The 27,393-nt window shown below is 45.5% G+C and overlaps 1 protein-coding gene across 1 annotated transcript in view; it reads left to right on the forward strand.

Moving 5' to 3' along the window:
* The window catches only part of LOC126335343 (E3 ubiquitin-protein ligase RNF169-like), a 108,555-nt gene that overhangs the window by 76,421 nt on the left and 4,741 nt on the right, over positions 1 to 27,393 (forward strand). Inside the window, exon 9 of the mRNA XM_049998527.1 lies at positions 3,877 to 3,995. Coding sequence (XP_049854484.1) covers positions 3,877 to 3,995 — 119 coding nt within the window. The remainder of the gene's footprint in view (positions 1 to 3,876; positions 3,996 to 27,393) is intronic.

Genomic DNA, 27,393 nt, shown 5'->3' on the forward strand with positions numbered 1-27,393 from the left:
GTGTAGTTTGTGTAACCACTGCTTTATTAGAATGATGATTTTCAGTATCCGATGCAACTGATTCCCATACTTTCAACATTTCTCTTATTGCACAAGAAGATCGCTGGTGTGCTGTTACTGCCTCCTCCTCCTCCTCCTCCTCCTCCTCCTCCTCCTCCTCTTCCTCTGATCTCCTCTCCACAGCTTATTGCTGTGAAACATACTGCAACTCCATAAGCTCTTCTGTGGTCATTTCTTGGCTGTGATGTTCAACAAGCTCATAGATATCATTGTTATCCACTTCTAGTCCCATGCTCTTGGCCAAAGACACAATCTTGTTTACTATAGGCTCCACAGGTACTGACTCAAATGCCTCAGAGTCAAATCTGACATTGCACTCCAGACAAAGCTTTTTCCAAGCAGAAGGGAGTTCTTTTGATTGTCTTGACGCAGCCAACGATGTCAAAGTGATATTTCCAAAACTCTCTGAGGGTGAGATGGGTAGCTTGAGTCAACTCAAAGCAATGCTCAAAGAGTGCTTTAGTGTAGAGCTTCTTGCAGTTAGAAATAACCTGCTGGTCCGTAGGCTGGAGTAATGGAGTGGTGTTGGAAGGCAGAAATTGGATCTTGATGAACTGAAATTCTTCAAGGAGGTGATCTTGTAGGCTTGGAGAATGCGCAGGAGTTTTGTCGTAACAAGCAAGACATGGGGTGGCAGATTCATCTCGAGCAAATAGTTTTTCACCAAAGGACAAAACACTTCATTGTTCCAGTTGCAAAAAGGACCACATGTCACCCAAGCCTTGATGTTGGACTACGCATAACATTTAACCTGCTCTTCTGGACTTTACACCTCTTGAAGAGTCATAGAGTTTCTGTATGGTAAACAAGCAGCAGTTTAATTTTCAAATACTGCTTGCATTGGCGCAAAATAGCAGTTAAGATGGTCTTTCATTGGCAGTGCATTTGCCTCTGATTTTATAAAGGTAAGCATCTTTTTCCACAATAGACCCACCTTGTCACATTTAAAATCCTGTCGTTGCAGATAACCCTCCGAATTTATGGACGTCTTGACATTGCTGATGAAGTTCCCTGCTGCTTTTGTGCCAGAGCTGGCTGCTTTGCCATGCCTCACAACGCTGTGGACACCGGTTCTTCTCTTTAACGTCTCGACCCACCCATGACTTCCCTTAACCACTTCTTCGATCCCTGATGGTCCTGGTGTCTTCTTAACCAGCTTGACAAAAATCATTCTCGTCTTCTCACAAACGATGTTCTGATGAATAGCCTCACCTTGCAATTGCTTTTCATTTATCCATATAAGGAGCAACATTTCAACGTCATACAGAATACAAAAATGTTGTTGATATACTCTTGTCAATCCCTTTGAAGCACCTGTCTCCTTAATTCTGTCCTTGTTCTTGAGGATAATGCAAGTAGTTGATGTAGACCAATTGTGCGTGTGTGTGTGTGCGCTAAATCAGCAGTGCTCACACCGCTTTTGCGTTTTTCAATGATTTCACGTTTAATTTCTAAGGTCATTTTCTTTCTCTTACGGGCTGTCATATTGCTGCTTTATCTTTGGGTACATGTCAATGAACGCTATTAAAATTTGCACACCAAAACCACTGTGAACACAAATTTAGAAAAACATGTGATCACTAGCTGCACCAAGGTGGTAGTAGTAAGAGTGCAACACCCAGACTGCAGTATGTGCTAAAGACAGTGTCCATATTTGCAGCTGACAATGAAAGAGGTTCGTGTGTTGAATGTTTACCCTGCCATCTGCAAATGGCTGGTTACGTCACACTAAATTGTCACCACTTGTTGCGTGAAACATTTCTCATTATGGAAGGTACTCGTCAAGCAAGATTCCATGGTACTGTTAGGCTTTCAGGAGTGGACATGTGCAGATAGAACAAATGAAGAAACTTCGTGCCATTTTCAGTCACCCACAACTATCAGAACAGATAGAGTGGTGTGTTTGTGAATTCCAGTCTCTGTATTGTCCTACAGTTTTTATGCTCCACCCTTCCCTCTAGTGCTATTGAAGTTATTATGTGCTGTCTTAATACATCTTATCATTCTGCTCCTTCTGCTTGTCAGTGTTCCCACATATTTCTTTCCTATTCAATTCTGTGGGTAAACTCCTCTTTTTCAGTCGATTTAATTTTCAAAATCCTTCTATACCAGCACATCTCAGACACTTCAGTGTTCTGGTTTTCCAATTTTTCCATGGCCATGGTTCACTTACATACAAGCCTATGCTCCAAATGTACATTGTCAGGAATTTTTCTTTCATTATGGCCTATATTTTATACTAGTAGACTTCTTGTAGTGTGGATTTAACTGTTCTGCTGCATTAACTAGGTGTCTTACAATCTTAAAGTTCTTAAAATAAAAGAAAATGATATAGATGATAACAAACAACCAACAGAAGATGGAGTTCAAACATACTCATTCAAGAGCATTACATGACCTACTGGAATAACACATGAAAAGATATACGATCAATTTGGAAAGGAGGAATTGGTGTGTTACATTGGTAATGAAAGTGATTAAATATTGATTACATTTTAATGGCTAAGTGGTACTCGAGGTCCTCAAGTGCTCTATACATCATGGACCATCCCACTGTTTTGTATCTACAAACAGATAATCCCCCCTCCCAAAGACTCTGTGAAAGTTGTTTCTGATAGTGTCAAGTTGAGACAGGAACTGTAATCAGTGATTACAGAGAAATTAAAACAGTAATAAACTGTGAATAACACTAGTGCCTCAATTGAGACCTGGTGGTGTTGAACATGATGGTCTTAAAAAAGTCTGTAGAGCATGACACTAAACTACAGGCCAAATGACATGAGTGATTGAACATATTGTTAATATTTAAAAGACGAAAAAGGTTTTACTCAGAATATCTCTTGCGCCCTGCTTGACTGTAGTTGAAACCTGTTCCCTTGGGATTTTTTTACGACAATGTTCTCACTAACTGAGCAATCCAGTCCTGACTTAAGTGTCTTCTGCTTTCCAAAAACTCACAGAAGCTTTCATGTGTATTCTGCTAGACTAACACTCATGGGAGAGAGAATGTTGAGGAGAATGATGTACTGACAGCCTAGATATTATTTCCTGAATGAATATTTCATACTGCGGCAAAATATTTATTGTTAATGAAGCTTCCTGGTAAATTGAAATAGTGTATTGGCAGGGGTTTGAAGCCATACTATTAAATTTTATGAGCAGTGCTCTATCTAGGCACAACTTATTACCTACATTCACAGTTCCAGTTTCAAACTCCACAGAACATCCTGCATTTCTTGCTGGACTAGCGCCCCTGGAAGAAAGGAAATCGCTGAGAATGACTTGCAAAATAAATGGGCCTGGGTTTGAATGTGCAAAATTCCAAGTTACAAAACAGCTCTGAGTTTTGCCTAGCTGGTTGCTTCAGTTTGTTCAGAGGTCGGTGAAAAGCAAGGATAATGATGTATCAGATTGTTGACAGTTTTGGCTCACTGAAAATGATAGTATAGATTCCACCATAAGAAACGGAGCCATATAGCCGAATGACAGGAGCAGGAGAAAATGCAGTATGTTTGTTCTTTAGCATGCTTTCCAATACCCCTCCCCCTTCTCTTCCTCCCTCCCTCCCCCCCCCCCCCCATCCCATTTGCATTCATGTGTGTGTGTGTGTGTGTGTGTGTGTGTGTGTGTGTGTGTGTGTGTGTTTGTGTCTTTTCTTGTAAGATATCATACGTATACCTCTTTAAAGACGTGTGTGTAGATCGCTTCATCGTATGTGCCATAAAGCTCCTCACTTAACGCAGTTTCCTTTTTTATGTTCTGTACCTTAAATAATTCATGATTATTTGAAAATAATGTGGGTGTTATCTTTTGTAGGAAATTGGCTGAGAACTTTATGAAAATGCAGAAGAGGCCATATGAATGTACTATCACACCACCTACGGAAGGACACATATCAAAAAGTGTTGGTACAAATCAGAGTTCAGCATTCAAAGGTAAGCACTATTTTAGTTGTTATGAGAGAGTTAGTTTATGAATGCTGAGTCATGTGCTCTTACAAATGAAAGTGGCTTGATTGATACAACTTCTAGAAGCAAGTTCATTATTAATGTTGTAACAGGCCCACAGGAGTGTCATGGCAAATGGTGTAATATAGAACACACACAGTTTAATAGATGAGTGTGTGCCAGACTCGTGCCACTACCAGATGAATGCAGGGTGCCTGACTTTTTGCCATGTCCGTGTCTGTCCTGCTTACAATTTACAAATGTTTCTGCTTTTGTACCTAGGAAAATAGGAAATGATGCCAAATTCCAAATTTATTTTCTTCAGTTTAGTGGGAAAAAAATTCATATATTTATTATCACAGCAGTGGTGATTATAGGACAGGTATGTTCAAAGTAAACCATGGGAAAGGATCGTTAGTGAAATATCTCGGGCAGGTGCAGTTATAGGAGGTCATTTAATTTGTTTGTGGAAGAGAATGAAGATATAGTACTAAATAGAATTGCATAAGGTGATTGTCTGTGAAACGTTTCTGGAAATCTCTTTTCTGATGTGCTGACTTCTAATATCAGATCCTTGCTATATGTGGTTACATACAAACTTTGCTCTGGAAAGACAATGCTCCACTTGGGCTATGTAAGAAACTACTAAGTGGATTACTCAGTTCTACAGGATTGTTTGTAGGTCAGTGTTGGTTTTGTGGTTTTGGTTGTGTGTTCTCAATAGGTTGGGTGCTGCACAGTTTACTTAGAATGTACACCATCATGAATGCTTATAAAGTTCTGAAACAAAAAATAACTTGAATCATCCCAACGATTTTATACATGTCACAAGTTATTGAACCATTCAGCACCCAGATCTTCAACATTGACATACCAAAAGAACATTTTACAGACATTTTCCTGGGATAATCCACTGTTAAATATATTAAGATTCTCATTAGTTAACTGTCTATGGCAAGACATGTCATTATGGGTTTTGTGAGAGGAAGAGCGGTCTTCTTCCAGCGAAGCTTTAAGTTCCAGAGGTGTGAATGTGCCGCCAAACAGTACTTTACTGAAACAACTTTCTTTTAATAAAATGATATTACATTGTTCTAAAGATCTTTTCTTTAATACCCTCCCATCACAATTGCAGTCATGCTCCACAATGTCAACTGATAAAAATAATCCATATGCATTAAAAACAGCTAACAAGGCTGTGGACTGGAATTATAAAAAGTTGATAAAGATGTAGCAGGAGCTTCTTTAACCCTGACATGCACTCCATTGAAGCTATCAGGAGTCTGCTGGATTGTATACTTTTTAGTAACGACGCAGATGTTCTCATGTTGCCATAATTCTTCAAATGTAGTGTGTCCTCGGAAAAATTGGAAAACGAATACCTATTCAACTCTAAACACCTGAAGGCTGACGGGGGAAACACACCGTATGTCCGTCCAAGACAATCAGAAATTTGCCTATTGGAAGAATTGAGAAAATAAAGACACTATTTTGGCTTAAGTGCTGAAACCCAATAGCTTCTGAGAAAATGACTGTAAAAGGTTTTGACACCACTTTATCAGGCTGCTTGCACAGTGTTAAACATAGTGAACTGGGTAGTTCAGTGGATAAGAGAACCGTTTTGAATTTTTATGTCCTGTGTCCAAATTCAATTTTATGTTTCTTTTTCTTTAGTTGCAATGGAAGTGCGTGACAAAATTTTTTTATGACATTGTTAAATATGATGAAATAATTGGCAAAAGAAATCTTACTAAGAATCATATGAAAAATAAATTATAGAATCACAAATTAACAGCACATATGAATGAACCCCCGATGAACCATGGACCTTGCTGTTGGTGGGGAGGCTTGCGTGCCTCAACAATACAGATAGCCGTACCGTAGGTGCAACCACAACAGAGGGGTATCTGTTGAGAGGCCAGACAAACATGTTGTTCCTGAAGAGGAGTAGCAGCCTTTTCAGTAGTTGCAGGGGCAACAGTCTGGATGATTGACTGATCTGGCCTTGTAACACTTACCAAAACGGCCTTGCTGTTGGGGTTCTGCAAACATCTGAAAGCAACTACAGCCGTAATTTTTCCCGAGGGCGTGCAGCTTTACTGTATAATTAAATGATGATGGCATCCTCTTGGATAAAATATTCCGGAGGTAAAATAGTCCCCCATTCGGATCTCCGGGCAGGGACTACTCAAGAGGACATCGTTATCAGGAGAAAGAAAACTGGTGTTCTACAGATCGGAGTGTGGAATGTCAGATCCCTTAATTGGGCAGATAGATTAAAAAATTTAAAAAGGGAAATGGATAGATTAAAGTTAGATATAGTGGGAATTAGTGAAGTTTGGTGGCAGGATGAACAAGACTTATGGTCAGGTGAATACAGGGTTGTAAATACAAAATCAAATAGAGGTAATGCAGGATTAGGTTTAATAATGAATAAAAAAATAGGAGTGTGGGTAAGCTACTACCAAGATAGACATGAAGCCCACACCTACTACAGTAGTACAAGTTTATATGCCAACTAGCTCTGCAGATGATGAAGAAATTGATGAAATGTATGATGAGACAAAAGAAATTATTCAGATAGTGAAGGGAGACGAAAATTTAATAGTCATGGGTGACTGGAATTTGAGAGTAGGAAAAAGGCAGAGAAGGAAACATAGTAGGTGAATACGAATTGAGGGTAAGAAATGAAAGAGGAAGCCGTCTGGTAGAATTTTGGACAGAGCATAAATTAATCATAGCTAACACTTGGTTCAAGAATCATGGAAGAACTCTGGAGATACTAGAAGGTTTCAGATAAATTATATAATGGTAAGACAGAAATTCAGGAACCAGGTTTTAAACTGTAAGATATTTCCAGGGGCAGATGTGGACTCTAACCACAATCTATTGGTTATGAACTGTAGATTAAAACTGAAGAAACTGCAAAAAGGGTGGAATTTAAGGAGATCGGACTTGGATAAGCTGACTAAACCAGAGGTTGTACAGAGTTTCAGGGAGAGCACAAGGGAACAATTGACAGGAATGGGGGAAAGAAATACAGTAGAAGAAGAATGAGTAGCTCTGAGGGATGAAGTAGTGAAGGCAGCAGAGGATCAAGTAGGTAAAAAGACGAGGGCTAGTAGAAATCCTTGGGTAACAGAAGAGATACTGAATTTCATTGATGAAAGGAGAAAATACAAAAATGCAGAAAATGAAGCAGGCGAAAAGGAATACAAACGTCTCAAAAATGAGATCGACAGGAAGTGCAAAATGGCTAAGCAGGAATGGCTAGAGGCTAAATGTAGGGATGTAGAGGCTTATCTCACTAGGGTAAGATAGGTACTGCCTACAGGAAAATTAAAGAGACCTTTGGAGAAAAGAAAACCACGTGTATGAATATCAAGAGCTCAGATGGAAACCCAATTCTAAGCAAAGAAGGGAAAGCCGAAAGGAATATGTAGAGGGTCTATACAAGGGCAATGTACTTGAGGGCAGTATTATGGAAATGGAAGAGGATGAAGATAAGGATGAAATGGGTGATATGATACTGCGTGAAGAGTTTGACAGAGTGTAATGTCTCTTGCAGCAGTCTCTCCACGATATTTTCAGAAATTTTATAAATTATATAACTCAGTACATATCTCGAAATATCTCTTCTTATCTTACTGATTCCTAAACTTTAATATATGATGATTGTCAATGCAAAGTAGTTTCAAGCCCTATTATTCCTTGGAGTGTCCATTTACTCCATGGAATAGCTTCTGTGCTATCTATGTTTTCTCTTATGAAAAGAATGGAGGAGTGCTTGCCGATTAGCTGTGAAAGAAGGAGGATGTATGTGTATGTATTGTTGAGCTAGTCACCATCTTGATGAGATTCTGTATGAGAAGGAATTTAATACATGAACTAAACTAAAGTAAGTGTGTTTGCGTATTATTTAACTGATTATTATTGACAGTGTCTGCTTACTACGCTGTATTGCACGGGATCAGTGGGGAATGTCTGATTTACTCTTGACGATCCTGCCATTTTGTATGCTCAAGATATCCAGTTACTTCAAATAAATAGGCTAACATGGTCTTACCAGCAGATCTCCTGTCTTCCCGATGTGATCACTGAAAGTTAATAGTTATTGCAAATGTTTTCAGGAGATCGACTGACAATTTTTGTCGCACCGAGACTTCAAAATTGCTTAACTGCTTTATGGAATTTAAGTTAAGCCCAATTTAATCAGGATAGAACTGTGTGAATGTGATAAGCCTTCTTTGTGAATGAAAATTCCCTTAACATACACATGTTTTTACTATCCTGATCAGTGAAGCTAAATCAGGCCGGTGTGAGAAAGGTTTTCAATTTTTTGATCCCACAAAAAAATATTAAATTTGGCGACCGTGACAGGAAGTACGCAGTTCTTGTGGTGCAACAGTAGAAAATTTTTGTGCAATAGAAGCGCAACGATAGCTGTGCAGTATGTCGTTAATCAGAGGACTTTCAAAAACTTTGCAGCCGTCTCTCCTAAAAGTGTGGTGCACAAGTACCCCAGCATTGTATTATCATGAAAAAGTATTGGATCACTACGAAAACCCAATAAATGTGGGATCACTGGACAAGAATGACAACAGAGTTGGGACCGGGTTGGTTGGTGCTCCGGCGTGATGTGATGAATGACAGTGGCATGTAAAGTGCCCTTCGCCACACACCGTTGGGTGCCTTGCGTAGTATAAATGTAGCTGTATTTCACCTGTCTCATACATCTTGCTCACCAGATGGTAGAGTTTTGTCAGGACTGGCTCTCCCAAGGCTGTCAGTAGTTCCAATGGAATGTTGTCTACTCCTGGGGGCTTTTTTCGACTTAAGTCTTTCAGTGCTCTATCAAATTCTTCATCTACATCCTCTTCCCTTTCTATAACATTGCCCTCAAGTACATTGCCCTTGTATAGTCCCTCTATATACTCCTTCCACCTTTCTGGTCTCCCTTCTTTGCTTAGAACTGCGTTTCCATCTGAGCTCTTGATATTCATACAAGTGGTTCTCTCTTCTCCAAAGGTCTCTTTAATTTTCCTGTAGGCAGCATCTATCTTACCCCTACTGAGATAAGCCTCTACATCCTTACATTTATACTCTAGCCATCCCTGCTTAGCCATTTTGCACTTCCTGTCAATCTCATTTTTGAGACATTTGTATTCCTTTTCACCTGCTTCATTTTCTGCATTTTTGTATTTTCTCCTTTCATCAGTTAAATTCAGTATTTCATCTGTCTCCCAAGGATTTCTACTAGCCCTTGTCTTTTTATCTACTTGATCCTCTGCTGCCCTCACTACTTCATCCCTCAGAGCTACTCATTCTTCTTCTACTGTAATTCTTTCCCCCATTCTTGTCAGTTGTTCCCTTATGCACTTCCTGAAACTCTGTACAACCTCTGGTTTAGTCAGTTTATCCAGGTCCCATCTCCTTAAATTCCCACCTTTTTGCAGTTTCTTCAGTTTTTATCTACAGCTCATAACCAATAGATTGTGGTCAAAGTCCACATCTGCTCCTGGAAATATCTTACAATTTACAACCTGATTCCTAAATCTGTGTCTTACCATTATATAATCTATCTGAAACCAGTCAGTATCTCAATGATTCTTCCATGTATGCAACCTCCTTTTATGATTCTGGAACCAAGTGTTAGGTATGATTAAGTTGTGCTCTGTGAAAATTCTACCAGGTGGCTTCCTCTTTCATTTTTTCCCCCAATCCATATTCACCTAATATGTTTCCTTGTCTTCCTTTTACTACTACCGAATTCCAGTCACCCATGACTATTAAATTTTCGTCTCCTTTCACTATCTGAGTAATTTCTTTTATCTCATCATACATTTCTTCAATTTCCTCGTCATCTGCAGAGTTAGTTGGCTACTGTTGTAGGCATGGGCTTCGTGTCTATCTTGGCCACAATAATGCGCTCACTATGTTGATTGTAGTAGCTTACCCAAACTCCTATTTTTTTTATTCATTATTAAACCTACTCCTGCATTACCCTTATTTGATTTTGTATTTATAACCCGGTATTCACCTGACCAAAAGTCTTGTTCCTCCTGCCACCGAACTTCGCTAATTCCCACTATTTCTAATCTACCTGCCCAATTAAGGGATCTGACATACCCCGCTCCTATCCGTAGAATGCCAGTTTTCTTTCTCCTGATAACGACGTCCTCCTGAGTAGTCCCCGCCTGGAGATCCGAATGGGGGAATATTTTACCCAAGAGGACTCCATCATTTATCCATACAGTAAACCTGCATGCCCTCGGGAAAAATTATGGCTATAGTTTCCCCTTGCTTTCAACCGTTCGCAATACCAGCACAGCAAGGCCGTTTTGGTTAATGTTACAAGGCCAAATCAGTTAATCATCCAGACTGTTGCCCCTGCAACTACTGAAAAGGCTGCTGCCCCTCTTCAGGAACCACACGTTTGTCTGGCCTCTCAACAGATACCCCTCCGTTGTGGTTGCACCTACGATATGGCTATCTGTATCGCTGAGGCACCCAAGCCTCCCCACCAACGGCAAGGTCTATGGTTCATGATATAAGAATAGGATGCTTAAAGGCGAATCTGTGCTTTTCGACACTGAATCTCTAATAATCTCTAATTTTTGAATCAAAGTAACTCTTAGTGCAATATTAATTTAAAATGTGAGTGTAATCGACTTCGTAAGTTGTGTCTGAAAGAGAAACATGTGTCACATGAAATGATAATTAAATCAAAACCCTAAGCTGTCAACAGATGTCATCGGGGACAGTTGAAAATGTGTGCCCCGACCAGGACTCGAACCCAGGATCTCCTGCTTACATGGCAGATGCCTAGCCATCTGGGCCACCAAGGGCACAGAGAATAGTGTGAGTGCAGGGAGTTATCCCTTGCACGTGTGCCCCTGCCCATTGCCCTCATTACTCGCGGCAGACAATCTTACCGAGTCCCGTAGGAGTTCGGGCAATGCATGTGCATCCAGCACAGGAGGAGGAGGTCAATGGCCAGTTAGCCTTAACTGTATGAAGATGGTATCAGTTATTTTGGATGTTGTGGTTGGCAGGAGAGCTAACACTGTGTTACTAGAGGAGGCCGAAAGGCACGCGTTTTAGCTCACGCAGGCTGGTGTGAGGTCTGGAACTGGACAAGGAAATTAGACTTCAGAAAAACGGACGTAGCTGGTGGAATACTTAACTTTAATCCATTAATGACGAATGTCGGTTTTGACGGTACATAGTTCACAATATCAATAGTAACTGATAATGGCGCCTTGCTAGGTCGTAGCAAATAACGTAGCTGAAGGCTATGCTAACTATCGTCTCGGCAAGGCGTATTTAGTCAGTGAACCATCGCCAGCAAAGACGGCTGTACAACTGGGGCGAGTGCTAGGAAGTCTCTCTAGACCTGCCGTGTGGCGGTACTCGGTCTGCAATCACTCCAGTTGTATAACTGATTTCTGTGTGTCCCACTCTCAAACAGCATGCATGTAAAATGAACACTTAAATCTCTCCCTGCATGCTTTGATTTCTTTTATTTTATTGCAGTGATCATTTTTCATTATCTAAGTGGTTGGCAACAAAATATTTTCACATTTGAAGGAGAAAGTTGGTGATTTAATCTTCATGAAAAGACCCTGCCACAACAAAAGATGCCCATATCCATGACAGCCTCTCCTCTATTTTGTGATAATGCAAATCCTTTCTGATGTGGGTCCCACACTGTGCAGCAATATTCCAGAGGAGGACAGACATGCATAGTGTAGGCAGTCTCTTTAGTAGACTGGTTGTGTCTTATAAATGTTGCACCAATACATCAGTCTTCGGTTAGCTTTCCCCACAACATTATCTATGTGATTGTTCCAAGAAGTTGTCTGTAATTGTAATCCCTAAGTATTCAACTGAATTCACAGTGTTTAAATTTGTGAGATTTGTTGTGTAACTGAAATTTTGTAGGTTCATTTTCGTGCTCATGTGGATGACTTTACCCTTTCCATTATTTAGAGTTAGTTGCCACTTTTTGCACCATATAGATAGCTTATCTAAATCATTTTGCAATTGGCTTTGATCATTTGATGTTGTAATGAGATGGTATTTGACAGCATCATGTGCAAAGATGGTTGCTCAATCTGTCTCCCTAAATTTTTCCTATAGATTAGAAACAGCAGGAGGCCTATAATACTTTCTTGGGGAATACCAGATATCACTTTCGTTTGACTCAATCACTGTCCACTGATTACTACAAACTATGAGCTTTCTGACAGCAAATCACGAATCCAGTCATATAACTGAGGTGGTATTCCATAGGCATGCAATGTGGGTATAAGACACTAGTGAGAAATGGTGACAAAAGTCCTCTGGAAATATATATACATACGGAATCAGTTTGAGATCCTTTGTTGATAGCACTCATTATTATTTCACGTGAATAGAGCTAGTTATGTTTCACAATAACATAGTTTCTCAATCTGTGCTGATTGTTTGTCAATCAATTGTTTCCTTCGCTGCAATTCATGATCTTCAGACTCAGTAAATGTTCTAAAATCCTATTGCAGATTGATGTTATTGATATGGGTCTGTAAGTCAGTGGATTACTCCTATATCATTACTTCATTTCTTGAGTAGTGGTGTGACTGGTACAACTTTCCAGTCTGTAGGTACAGATCTTCTGTTGAGCAAGTGGTTGTATATGAATGCTAAGTGTGGAGTTACTGTATCAGCTTACTCTGAAAGGACCCTGCCTGGTGTGCAGTATGGACCAGAGCACTTACCTTTATTAACTAATTTAAGCCACTTCACTACACCGAGGATATCTGCTTCTAAATTATTCGTGCTGGGAGCTGTTCTTGATTCAAATTCTGGAGTATTTACTATGTCTTCATTGGTAAAGGAATTTTGGAAAACAGTGATGGGCAGCTCTACATTAGTGGCACTGTCATCAGTAACATAACCATTTTGAGACAGTGTTTTGTGGTGGAAACTATTAAAAATGTATTGCATTGCATTAAATTTCAAGCTCCAGTAAAACATTGCTGATCTTGAATACTTTAAGTCTTTTAAATTTGGGATGCTTTTTTCATTGCTTCGGCTACAGTGTTCTCACCTATTTTCTGTACCAAGGGGTATCAATACCATCTCTTATTAATTTATTTGATATGTACCTCTCATATCCTGTTGATACTATTTCTTCGAATTTACGCCCAGTTTGGTCTACACTTACATAGTCAGTTTGGAAGGAGGTGGAGACACTCTTAGAAAGGTGTCAACCAAATTTTTAGCTGCTTTTTTAGTAGACATCTTTTTGCATTTATTATAGGTGGATTTGAATGTTGGTACAACAGCCTTGTTGTCTTTAATCCTGATATCCATCATGATGCTCCCTATTTGCTGTGGATTATTTGTTGCCAAAAGGTCACATATGTTTTTCCAACCATTTACTCTTTGAGTGGTCTCCTGAACTAATTACTCAAAATGATTTTTGGAGAAAGCATTCAGTACAAATTTGGACAATATTTTATGATTACCATTGGCTTTGAACATGTATTTTCCAACATATGAGGGTAGACTGAAGCTGTCATCCGTTATAACTGTGCGAGTGGGTGTATGGTTTGAAATGAAGCTCAAGTTTTCTTTGGACTGTTCAGCAACTGTATCATCTGAGTTTTGGGGACAGTAAAAGGTACCAATTATTAATTTATTTAGGTTGCCAAATATAACCTCTACCCATACTAACTCACAGGAAATATCTTTATCAGTGTCACTGCATCATAAACTACTTCTAACAACAATAAACACTCCGCCATAAACTGTATTTAATCGATACTTTCTGAACACCATTACGTCCTTTGTAAAAAATTTGGATAAACTTGTTTCTGAATTTATCCAGCTTTCAGTACCTATAACGATTTGAGCTTCAGTGTTTTCTATTAGCACTTGAAGCTCTTGTTCTTCCCCAACACTGCTGTGACAATTTGCAAGTACAATACCAATTGTTTTGCTAGGTATACCCTATTCCTGATGTTTTCCGTGTACCCTTTTAGGCTGAAGACTTTTCTATAATTTCTCAAGACCCTCTAACCTGAAAGACTGCCCAGTCCCCTCCACACAGCCCCTGCTAACTGTGTAGCTGCCTCCTGTGTATAGTTGCCCCCTGACTTATCAAATGGACCCAAAACCCCACCACACCATTGCATAAGTCAAGGAATCTGCACCCTACTGGTTACAGAACTGTGCATCCTCTGATTCAGACCCTTCTGTCTGCTCTGTACCAAAGGTCCACAGTCGGTCCTGTCTTCATCCCCCAAGCAAGACCCTCCTGCGGGTTCGGGAGTAAGAAGAGACCCGCGGTATTCCTGCCTGTCGTACGAGGCAACTAAAAGGAGTCTCAAATGTTTCGGCCTTATGTGATGGTCCCTTGTTGGGTTTGATCTCCGTATCTCAAAATTCTTCCGAAGAGCGCGCCGACTGGAGAAGGGCGCCCTACTTGGTGCATTGTGTCCATCTTGCGATCAGAACTTTCGCCAGCTTATTTGTCGTTGCATTGCAGTGCTGCCCGCTCTCCATCTTTTGGGCATGGATACGTTCCTGCGTGCACTTTCCACCTTGCGCTGTGCAGTGCCACTTTCTGCACTTACGATGACTATGGACCACATGTCACCTAACATCCAGCACGGTAGCCAGTCCGTTGTGGTGGGGCCGCCATGTACCCTGTTGGTTGTAGCCCCCTGACAACACAGGGATTGCTCTACCGATGCCTGCTCCATTAACTCCCCATACATGCCAAGGAATAAATGCCCGTCTCCCTGGGGCTTCAGGACTCCCGGCAGTGGCCATCCTGCCAGGTGGCTATTGCTGCGGCTGGGTGACGCCCGTGGGGACGGCCCTTGCCGGAGTAGGTGGCATCAGGGTGGATGACCCGCAATGAAGTGTGGTACATCATCTCTCGCTGGCGGCCAGCTGCCAGCAGACTCTGAGCGTTCCAAAGCTCACTTTAAGGCTAATGTGTATGACTCCAAATCGTTCCCATCCCTGGCCACACCATGGGAAGAATGAAAGGCTATGAATGACAGCGAAAGGTATTCGCCCCGGTATCTCGTCCGTGCCAGAGCTGACAGGGAATTGTTTGTCTCTGTGAAGCCTCAGTTCTTTGTAGAACATTTAGAGGACAAGTTCGGGGAGGTGGAGGGCTTGTCCAAAAAGCGGTCAGGCTCAGTCTTAATAAAAACAGCATCCCCTGCCCAGTCACGAGCCTTGCTCGCTTGTACGAAGCTGGGGGATGTTTCTGTTACTATCACCCCTCATAAAAGCTTAAATATGGTCCAGGGCATTATTTTTCACAGAGATCTTCTTTTACAGTCCGATGACGAGCTGCGTGCCAACTTAGAGCAACGAGGTGTGCATTTCGTCAGGCGCGTCCAATGGGGTCCGAGGGATCATCAAGTTGCCACCGGTGCCTTCATCTTGGCCTTTGAGGGTGACACATTACCTGAGAAGGCCAAGGTGATGGTCTACCGTTGTGATGTCAAACTATATATCCCTCCCCCAATGTGGTGCTTCAAGTGTTGGAAGTTCGGCCATATGTCTTCTCACTGTGCTTCCACCCTCATCTGTCGCGATTGTGGTCAACCATCCCATCCTGATACTCCATGTGCCCCACCTCCCATGTGTGTCAACTGCGGGGAGCACCATCCCCCTTGCTCGCCGGACTGTAAGATTCTCCAGAAGGAGCAGAAAATAATGGAATAAAATACCCTGGATAGGCTGACCTACACTGAGGCTAAGTGTAAGTTTGAACGACTGCATCCAGTACGCAGAATGTCCACTTATGCCGCCACTGTCGCTCCTGTTACAGTTCCCATAGCTGCACCACACCCTGTTAGCTCTCAGAGCCAGTGAACCACATCTGCCCCCTTGATGGTGGGTCCCCCAGGGGCTCAGCATTCACTTGCTGAGTACGGGCTTGGCGACCCCGGGGTCCTGAGCTGGGGATTGGTCTGCGCCGCCAGTGTCCTGTCACCGTAACCCCCGGACATGCTTCAGCGACCACCGTACGGTGCGGCAGTGAAATGTTGTGTGCTGCGGGGAATGGTAATCTTGGCTTGACTGCCTGGATTGCGAGGAAGGCCAACCTCTATAAAAACTCCTCAATCTTTCGGTGTGCTCCGCGCCTAGAAGATGCATGGCGGTTGGGGTGGAACAGTCGCAAGCGGGCAACCTCTGGGGCACCTGCCGCACCCCAGTTGTATAAGGCTTACCCAGGCACGCGGGGCTCTGTCTGAGCGGACTTTTAGTTCCCTAGCTGCTCGTGGGACCGCAATGGACCCTTCGACCTCTTACATTTCCCCCTACCAGTGGCTTGGGTGGGCCGCTGGTAGGAAAACACACCCCATCGAAAAAGCGGCTACGCGCTGCAAGTCCTCCAGCGCCTGGTGTTGCTAGAGATTTAACAGAATGTAGTAACGGAGCACATGCTGATAATCAGAATGTGTTTTTGATTATTAAAAGGAAGGAGGGTAGCTTTGAGAGGGTTTCTCCCTTTTACATCCACAAGGGTCTTGAGGGAATTGCAGGAACACTGAAATCTGTAAAGCAACTGCGCAATGGGACTCTGTTAGTTGAAACTTCTAGTTCCCGTCAAGTCGCTGCCCTTCGGAAAGCAAATTGTCTAGGAGAGTACGCTGTCGAGACCGAGCTCCACTCCACTTGATTTATAGTAAGGGTGTTGTGACGTGTAGGTACTTGGTGGATATCCCCATAGACGTGTTAAAATCTGAGTGGGCTGACGAAGGAATTGTTGACGTGCAGCACATTATGAAACGAGTCAATGGGGACCTCGTCAAATCTGACTCGTTTATTCTCACGTTCAGTTGCCCGAGACTACCAGAGCATGTTAAAGCGGGGTTTGCCCGTACGGCCATATTTCCCCAACCCAATGCGCTGTTTTAAATGTCAGCGCTTTGGGCATACTACGTTGGGGTGCAATGGGATAGCCACTTGTGGTAAATGTGGTCAGCCTGCCCATGACGGAGCCGATTGTTCATCGCCTGTGAACTGCGTGAATTGCTCTGGGAGTCACCCTGTCTGGAGCCGGATCTGCCCCATCTATCTCGAAGAACGGAAGGTACAGGAGATTAAAACATCTAAGCGCATCTCCTATGGTGAGGCCAAGAAGCTCTTTAAGGCCATGCAACCTCTTGTGTTTTCAACATCTTTCGCTTCCGCTCTCAAAAAACCGGTACAACTGGCCACTGTTGCTACGCAAACGGAGGTTGCTAGTGTTAGCACCAATACCTGCGCTTGCCAGTGCACTTGTGCTGCTGCGGTTGTTTTGCAATCTGCGGCTCTCCCCGCTACATCGGACAAGGCCGTGGTTGCTGACATTGAGGTACTTCCTGCCTCTCCCCATATGGCGCCTTCTGCCCAGGCGAGTCAACCTCCAACTGTTGACAAGGCTCTGCATTCCAAGCTCCCCAAGACAAAGCCTCAGAAGATGAAGGTTCTGCCACCTGAGGAGACTAGTCAGCATCGGTCCGATGACGTCTGACATCTCCTGTGGGTCGTCATCGGAGCTTATGGACATTGATGTCGATCGGGGGCGATCTTCTCGCCCCAGGAATAAATCTCCGGCCAGTACGGTCTCTCCTCCAAAGCATAGAGGCAGGGTGAAAGTTCAGACACCCTGATCACTGGCTCCCATATTACGCATGTGGCCGAATTACAACTCCTTATACGAGAGTACCCCTTGTGCTTATGTCTCCAAGAGACACATTTTCGGGCCACTGATTCTCCTTCTTTATGGGGCTATACCGTATATCGAAAAGATGATCTGACGGGGCAAAGGGCGGTGTTGCTGTTTTTGTCCGTGACATGCACCCCTCATCTGAGCTCCCTCTCGTCACCGACTTGCAAGCAGTTGCAGTTGACATTCTTGTGGGTTGGAGGCTCACAGTCTGTTCAGTTTATTTACCACCTCCGGATGCGATAGACTCTGAGGCTCTCACGGGCCTTATTAGCCAACTCCCCCGCCCATTTCTTCTTCTGGGGGACTTCAACGCTCATAATGTCTTATGGGGCTCTCCGACTACTTGCCCCAGGGGTCGCATTCTGGAAAGCGTCATGATGTCTGAAGAACTGTGCCTCCTCAACTCTGGTGCTCCCACTCATTTCTGTACTGCTTCCGGGTCGTCATCAGCTATTGACCTTTCCTTTTGCTCTCCAGCACTGTGCTCTGTGGGAGGCTGCAGCTGACCTCCATTCTAGTGACCACTTCCCCCTCTGGATTCGCCTCCTGGATGAGGCTGTGGCATTACCAGTGCCGCCCCGGTGGCACCTCTGCAGAGCAGACTGGACACTTTTCAGACAACTGGCTGTTTTGGAACACCATGCCAGCGTCCACGAATGGGTAGACTATGTTGCAGCCGTGATCTCACATGCTGCTGAATTGTCAATCCCACGGTCATCCCAAGAGGCGTCCTGTCCCTTGGTGGACCACTGAGTGCCACTCAGCCATCCGCGCCCGCCGTGCAGCACTGCGCCGCTTCAAGTGCCGTCCCTCAGCTGACAATCTTGCGGCCTTTCGGGTGGCAAGGGCCAGAGCGCGGCGAGTGATTAAAGAGAGCAAACGACTGTCATGGCAATCGTTCTTGAACTCCATCTCTCGCTCCACTAGTTCTACGAAAGTATGGGAAGCCATCAGGAGGATTTCCAGGAAACTCAGCCAGGTCCCTATCACGGCATTGCTGCATCAAGGATGTCTCCTCACGGCGCCGAGAGGCATTGCCCAGACACTGGCCATGCATTTTGCGGACTCTACCGCCACTATTAACTGTGATCCAGATTTCTGCCGCTACCGCACTGCCATTGAAAGGGGTCACTTGGACTTCCGGTCTCTAAATTCTGAACCCTATAACTGCCCCTTCACAATGTGGGAACTGGATTCTGCGCTGTCTGTGGCTCATGATACTGCACCTGGTCATGATCAAATCCGGTACAGCATGCTGCGGCACCTGTTGCTGCCATCCAAGGAAGTTCTCCTGAACTGTTTCAATATGATATGGTTATCCGGCACGTACCCTGACTCGTGGAGGGAGGCGATTTTGATTCCCCTCCTCAAACCAGGGAAGGACCGAACACATCCCAGTAGTTATCGGAGTATTGCTTTGACGAGCTGTGTTGGGAAGATGTTGGAACGCATGGTCAACCGCCGCCTGGTTTGGCTGCTCGAGACCAGGCAGCTCCTTAGCCCCTCTCAGTGTGGCTTTCGGAGATGTCGTTCCACTATAGACAACTTGACCCTGCTTGAGGCCGCCATCCAGCAGGCCTTTCTACGTAACCAGCATTGTCTAGGGGTCTTCTTTGACATTAATAAGGCGTATGACACTACTTGGCGCCGCCTTATCCTCAATAAACTCCATGAGTGGGGCTTTCGTGGCCGTCTCCCCATCTTCATTCGGTCCTTTCTTTCTCACCGCCTCTTTCGGTATCGGGTTGGTAATGTGCTATCGGATTTGTACGTGCAGGAGAATGGTGTTCCTCAGGGCAGCGTTTTAAGTGTCATCCTCTTCGCTGTCGCTGTTAACAGTATCACGTCCACTATCCGGAGTGCTGCCCAATGCTCCTTGTTTGGGGACGATTTTGCTGTTTTCTGTTCTTCCTCCAGTCTTGTCACTGCTTACGATAAAGCGCTTAGAGGCATGGACTGCAAAGACGGGTTTTACCTTTTCTGCAGACAAATCTGTGTGTGTTCATTTTAATCGTTCTCGGCGTCTTTTTACCTCCCCTGAATTGCGTCTGAGGGACACCGTTCTTCCTTTTAGAGACACTGTGAGGTTCCTGGGCCTCACTTTTGATTCCAAGTGTTCGTGGTTGCCTCACCTTAAAGACCTCAAGGTGCGGGCCCTTAAGGCACTGAATATTTTGAAGTGTCTGAGCCATCGGTCCTGGGGAGCAGATCGGGCGCGTCTGCTGCAGTTTTATAGGGCTTTTGTCCGATCGCGTCTTGACTATGCTTGCACCGTGTGTGGGTCAGCAAGGCCTTCGTATCTGAAGATCCTTGACGCAGTACACCATGAGGGTATCAGGCTGGCCACTGGTGCCTTCCGTACCAGTCCCATCCCCAGCCTGTGTGCTGAGGCAGGGGAACCGCCGCTCGCCATCCGGCGGAAACTGCTCATGGTGCGACGGGTGTGTCATTTCCTTGCCTGTCCTACCTCCCCTGCGTACCCTACCGTTGCCCGACCGCCTATGGAACGTCTCTTTTCCAGTCGTTCCAGGGCAACGAGACCATTTGGGATTCGTGCCAAGCATTTGCTTGAGTCCCTTGGTGTAGAGCGTGTGGCCCCCCAACGACAGGGTTTTACTCGCCTGCCTCCCTGGTTGCTCCAGAGGCCCAGCATCCTTCTAGACTTGTCGGAGAACCGGACGAACTGCACTCCGGCGTTTGTTTTTACCTCCTTATTTTACGATATTTTAAACCAGCATCTGGACCATGTACCTGTATTCACAGATGGCTCTAAACAGGGGGACTCTGTTGGTTGTGCTGTTGTTTTCCCTGATTGAGTTGTCAAGTTACGGCTTCCTGTGGCATTTACCATCCTCGATGCCGAATTGTTTGCAATCTTGTGGGCATTGGAGCAGATGAGATGTGTTCCCAGTTTTAAGTTCCTCGTCTGTTCTGACTCCCTGAGTGCCCTTCAGACCATGCAACACTTGTATCCAGCGGATACGGTCGTCCAGGACATCCATGATGCCCTACTCCACCTGCAAGAGCAGGGGAAGGAGGTTTCTTTCTGCTGGGTGCCGGGGCACGTGGGTATTAGGGGAAACGAACTGGCGGATGTGGCAGCTAAAGATGCATGTTCCCTCCCTCATGTTGTTGAATGTGCCGTCCCCCTCCATGCTGTAACCTCCCTTTTGCGTTTTCGTGTTATGCATCAATGGGAAGTGGAGTGGCTGGCAGTTTCTGACAATAAGCTGCGTCTGGTAAAGGCCACTACGTGACCATGGCGTACGTCCTACCAGTCATACAGGCGGGATGAGGTTCTCCTCGCTCGCCTCCGCATTGGGCAGTCCCTTAACGCATGGTTTTTTACTCCGGCGAGAGGACCCCCCAATCTGCAGTGCTTGTGGCGTCCAGATTACTGTCCGCCACATTTTACTTGACTGTCATTTATTTTCTGACCAGAGGGCGGTGGTTTCTTTGCCACCGGATTTGCCCTCTATTTTGCAAGACGACGCAGCGACTGTCGACTGTGGTTAAGAAGACGGTTTTATGTCCTGTCCAATCTGTTGCCACGGATTTTAGAGAGTGGGTTTTAATGTGCTGCTGGGTGACTGGCTCACCCAGGTTTTAGGTAAGAGGTCCGCCAGTCACGATTACCTCCTTGTTTCCCTTCGGTTTCTGTTCTCTTTTCCTTGTGTTTCCTTTCCTTTTTTAGTGTGTTTCTTCTCCTCTTGTTTTGCCTCTGTATGTGAGCATTTGGAACTGCGTCAGGCCTGTGTCTTTTAGCTGTTCTCTTTGTTTGGTGTCCGTCTTCGTCCCTTCATCGCATGTGTTCCTGTTTCTATACGTTTGGGCGCTGATGACCATGCTGTTTAGCGCCCGTAAACCTCAAACACACACACACACACACACACACACACACACACACACACACACTTGATGGTGGAGGGCACTTAACTCCCTGTTGCTCCTGCTCCATCTACTTCAGGAGCAACGCCGCCCCCCCCCCCCCCCCCCCCCCCCCAACTATCGGGGACATCAGTTCCCCCTTCCCAGCCGGAGAAGCATACGGCTTCTTTGGCTCCTCTCACCAGGACGGGGTCCCTTGGGGATCTCCCTTCGCAAGTTCCGACCGGCACAACAGCGGCCACCCGCAAGTGGCTGAAACAACCACCAATCCCTAGTTGTAGGGCCTCATGGTCGTCGTCGTCCGTCCTTGAGACTGACCCAGTGAAGCCCCCGAACCTGAATCACCGAAGGCACAGTGAGAGAAGCAGAAAAAGAAGAAAGTCCCCAAGAAAACGACATTGCGGTGGCACCTGTCCCACTGCTTCATACAAGCTCTACGTCTGAGGTTGAAGTGGAGATTCTGGCGTCTGCTGAGGACCTCGATCTCGCTGGTCCCTCAGACACCATGGATAGTACTAGCACAGGTGCTCAATTGGAGGCAGCAGGTGACCCAGTGGCGTAATCTGCCTTCCCAGTCTCTTCACGCCTTTCTCAGTCGTGGACAATATCATCCTCCAGTGGAACTGCAGTGGTTTCTTCCACCATCTAGCTGAGCTCTGACAACTTATCAGCTTTCACCCTTTCTTCTGCATTGCTCTTCAGGAAACTTGGTTTCCCGCAATGCGAACCCATGCCTTCCATGGCTATCGGGGTTATTATAAGAACCAAGCAGCTTATGAAAGGGTGTCTGGTGGCGTCTGCATCTATGTCCTTAACTCTCTTCACTGCGAGTGTGTTCCTCTACAAACAGCTTTAGAAGCTGTGGCTGTTCAGGTGTGGACGCCACAGGCTATTACCGTCTGCAGTCTTTACCTTCCACTGGATGGTGATGTCGCGCAGCATGTCCTGGCTGCGCTGATAGCCCAATTGCTGCCACCTTTCTTGTTACTGGGCGACTTCAACACCCATAACCCTCTGTGGGGTGGGTCAGTGGCAACAGGTCGAGGAGCCACCGTTGAGCACTTATTGGCGCAGCTCGATCTTTCGAGTTTAAATCATTGTGCCTTCACACACTTCAGTGTGGCACATGGCACATACTCCGCCATTGACCTTTCGATCTGCAGCCCTAGCCTCTTACTGTCTGTCCAATGGAGTGTGCATGACGACCTGTGTGGTAGTGACCACTCTCCGATCTTTCTGTAACTGCCTCGGCGTCAATCTTCTGGGTGCCCCAGCAGATGGGCTATGAATAAGGCTGACTGGGACTTGTTCTCCTCCATTGCCGCTATTGAGCCTCACTCTAATGACGACATTGATGCGGTGGTTCACGCAGTCACCACCAGCATCATTACTGCCGCGGAGGACAGTGCCTTGGTGGTCGCCTGAGATCGCTGAAGCGATTAAAGATCGCCGGCGGGTGCTCCAGCATCACAAGCTACATCCCTGCATAAAACACCTCATCGCTTTCACACGGCTGCGTGCGCGGGCCCGCTGCCTTATCCGCCAACACAAGCAGGTGTGCTGGGAGTGATATGTGTCGCCATTGGCCTCCATGTCACTCCATCGCAGGTCTGGGCCAAGATTCGATGCCTCTATGGCTGTCGAACCCCTGTCAGCGTCCCAGAGCTCTCACTGAATGGCGCAGTTTGTACTGACTTCGACGTCATTGCAAACCTCTTGGCAGAGCATTTTGCTCTGAGTTCCGCTTCTGCGAATTACCCCCTGGCCTTCCGCTCCATTAAAGAGCGGAATGAACGTCGGAGCTTTTCGTTTCGCCCCCACCATCCAGAATCGTACAATGTTCCATTCAGTGAGTGGGAATTTCGCAGTGCCCTAGCCGCTTGTCCTGATACCGCTCCTGGGCCAGATCGCATCCACTGTCAGATGCTGAAACACCTGTCAGTGGACTGCCAGCGATGGCTACTTGACCTTTACAACCGTCTCTGGGTCGAGGGTGAGTTTCCGTCGCAATGGCAGGAAAGTATTGTTATCCCCATTCTGAAACCTGGCTCCAACTCTTTGGAAGTTGACAGCTACTGTCCCATTAGCCTCACCAATGTTCTTTGCAAGTTGCTTGAACGGATGGTGAGCCAGCGCTTGAATTGGATACTGGAGTCTCAGGGCATTCTGGCTCCATCTCAGGGTGGATTCCGTAAAGGCCGCTCCGCCGTCGACAATCTGGTGAGCCTGGAGTTGGCCATCCGTGCTGCCTTTACCCGCCGTCATCACCTGGTTGCTGTCTTTTTCGACATGTGGAAGGCGTACGATACGACTTGGCGGCGTCACATCGTTCTACGCTTCATGGATGGTGTCTTCGGGGCCCTCTGCCGCTCTTTATCTGAAATTTTCTGTCATATCGTACCTTCCGCGTGCAAGTCGCGGCTTCCCATAGTTCCTCCCGAGTCCAGGAGAACAGGGTACCACAGGGATCTGTCCTCAGTGTCTGCCTGTTTTTAATTGCAATAAACGGGCTCACTGCAGCGGTGGGAAATTCTGTCTCCGCTTCCCTGTATGCTGACGACTTCTGCCTTTACTATAGCTCTATTGGCATTGCAGCTGATGAACGTCAGCTACAGGGCGCTATCCGTAAGGCGCAGTCTTGGGTTGTAGCTCATGGGTTCCAGTTTTCGGCAGGCAAGACCTGCGTTATGCATTTCTGCCGGTGACGCACTGTTCACCCGGAGCTGCGGCTTTATCTTGATGGCGAACTTCTTGCTGTGGTGGAGTCACATAGGTTTTTGGGGGTGGTTTTTGATACCCGGTAGACTTGGCTGCCTCATATTCGGCAGCTTAAACACATATGTTGGCGGCATCTAAATGCTCTGCGATGCTTGAGCCACACCCGCTGGGGCGCCAACCGATCTGCCCTGTTACGGCTATACCAGGCATTAATCCAGTCCCGTCTGGGTTATGGGAGCCTGGCTTATGGCTCAGCATCCCAATCTGCGTTGCAGTTGCTGGACCCAATCCTCCACAGCGGGATACGCCTTGCCACTGGTGCTTTACGGACCAGCCCTGTGGACACTGTACTTGTGGAGGCAGGTGTCCCTCCACTCCGGTTACAATGCCAACAATTACTGGCTGCTTATGCTGCCCATGTTTTTAGCTTGCCCGGGCATCCAAATTATTGTCTCCTGTTCCCGCAATCAGTCGGCTATCTCCCAGAACGTCGGTCCCAGTCGCCGTCCACATCAAATAGCTTCTCTCCGTGCTAGGGGCTTTCCCTGTTCCATCTCCTTTCCGGGCCCCTCTGCATACACCCCCATGGTGTGTGTGCCTCGCCCTTGCCTTCGGCTGGAATTGGCACAGGGCCCGAAGGACTCAGTCCCTCCGGAGGGCCTTCCGCCGCCGCTTTTATTGCATCTTAGTCACGTATCAGGGCTCTGGCGTGTTTTACACTGACAGTTTGATGGTTGCTGGTCATGCCGGTTATGCGTTAACTCTAGGGGACCATTCCAAACAACATTCATTGCTGGCTGGTTGCAGCGTTTACACTGCTGAGCTGGTCGCCATCTTTTGAGCCCTCGAGTATATCCGCTCCTGCTCAGGTGAGTCCTTCGTTATCTGTAGCGATTCCCTGTGCGGTTTATGAGCTCTCGACCAGTGTTTCCCTCGTTATCGTCTGGTGATGGCTATGCCGGTGTCCCTGCATATTCTTGCCCATTGCGGCTGATCTGTGATCTTTGTGTGGACCCCCGACCATGTTGGGATACCCAGCAATGAAAATGTTGACCGCCCGACGAAAGAGGCCACCAGTAAACCATCTCCGGAGATTGGCCTGGCCTCCCACAGACTGATTTGCGGGCAGTCTTACGCCGCGAAGTTCTCTTGCTTTGGGACACTGAATGGCGCAGTCTGCCCATGCCAAACAAACTCCGTCCTATCAAGGCGACGACGGGTGTGTGGCGGTCATCCATGCGAGCTACTCGCAGAGATTCAGTTGTTCTTTGTCGGCTCCGCATTGGCCACACCCAGCTGACACACAGTTATTTACTGCGTTGGGAGGACGCTCCTCTATGTCGTTGCGGGGTGGCTCTGACAGAAGCCCACATTTTGTTGGCCTGCCCCCTTCTAGCTGTGGTCAGGTAGACATTTGCGCTGCCTGATACCCTCCATGCCCTTTTAACTGATGACTGTGCCATGGCATGCTTAGTTTTATGTTTTATTCGGGCAGGGGTTTTTTATTATTTAATTTGAGTGTTTGTTATGTTTTTTTTCTGTTGATTCAGGCCTTTGGCCTACGATTTTAAACTGAGTTTTTAATGTGGCTCTCAGTGGTTGGCTTCTCCTTTTTTTGTTCCTATGGTCGGCGAACCACTGTCACACTCTGTGAGATTTTATTTTGTTTTGTCTGGTCCTTGTCTACGTTTCTCTTGTTCTGTGTCGTCTGTCTACTACTCTGTTAAACATTTTTTATTCTCTGTGGGTATTGTTAGTATTTGGAAAAGGGACCAATGACCGTCGCAGCCTGGTCCCTTGAATCCCCCAAACCAACCAAACCCAAGCAAGACTGGCAGTTTTGGCCACTTCAGCTAGCTACTTGAAATCGAGAGAATCTCTTCTGATCCAGAGCGATGCACATCGTTTGTATATGAGTAGCATTCAGTTGGCTGCACTCCCTGCTCTTCATGACATCTAGAAGCACCTGTTCAACATCAAACATTGGAGCTCCCTACTACCAATAATCTGACCATCTGTGACTGCCCAGATCTTCCATCCCAGGAGGCTTCCCCTGAAGAAGGGAAAGCGGCTGCATCTAGCTTTATCAGATGCAGGTAGTATTTGACACCTGTTCGCCATATGACCTAAGGAGGTCCTTTGGTTGCCGCCTGGAAAGTCTTTCACTGTCTGACCCACCTCGGAATAACCTCTCACTCGAACATGGCTGAGGGGTCAGTCGGTCAGTAACAGTGGTGAGCACACTAGTGGACTGATGGAGGAACTAGTGTGTTGTGCTAGATGTCCTTTTTTTCCCCTTTACTGGCCCCCAACAGTGATGACCATTGGCGCATGGAGCTAAGAGTTAAGGCTCAGCAACTCAGCTCACAGCTGAACACAGCAATCACAACCCCTGTCCATACTAAAGATGGCAGAAAGAAACACTAAACAGTCAGTAAAATATGGAACTGTGCCTGATGAATACACAAACATGCAGGCAGTTTAAGAATTACAATGAAGGGAAAAAAAACCACAGGAAAATCAAAACAAGCTACTTCTTATTAAAGGCTGTGTCAACTTACAAACAAAACAATAGGCTCTGATGCACCACTGCAGGGACTTAACAGTATTCATTCTATGTTTATCCTGTAAGAGCTAAGACAGCACCTCAAATGATCTTTCTGCGTTATCATCCACTGAAGATGATATCTTGTATATACAGCTGTTCTTTCCTGCATTTTTTTTGCTTGTAATTTCAATAGTCACAGTTAATTCAGCAATAATATCTTTCGGAAATGGTGTTCTGATTTTACTTTCCATGTTTCAAAATGTCTCTGATTTGGTGTACCGCTTCTGACTGTACTATCATCATGCTGTCGAATGGAATGAGTATCTGAAAATAGGAAACAGCAGTCAGTAGTTCAACAAGTCCGAAACGTTCGGTTTTACTTGCCAATTTAGTGGAAGGAAGGTATGTTAGCATATTCAGAGCATTTTCCATTAATACAATATCTTCTGGCTGTAGGACCTACCAGTATGTGAGACTAACAGAATACTAGATTTGGTTAAATT

Source organism: Schistocerca gregaria, chromosome 2, assembly GCF_023897955.1.
Source record: "Schistocerca gregaria isolate iqSchGreg1 chromosome 2, iqSchGreg1.2, whole genome shotgun sequence".
Lineage (NCBI taxonomy): Eukaryota > Metazoa > Arthropoda > Insecta > Orthoptera > Acrididae > Schistocerca > Schistocerca gregaria.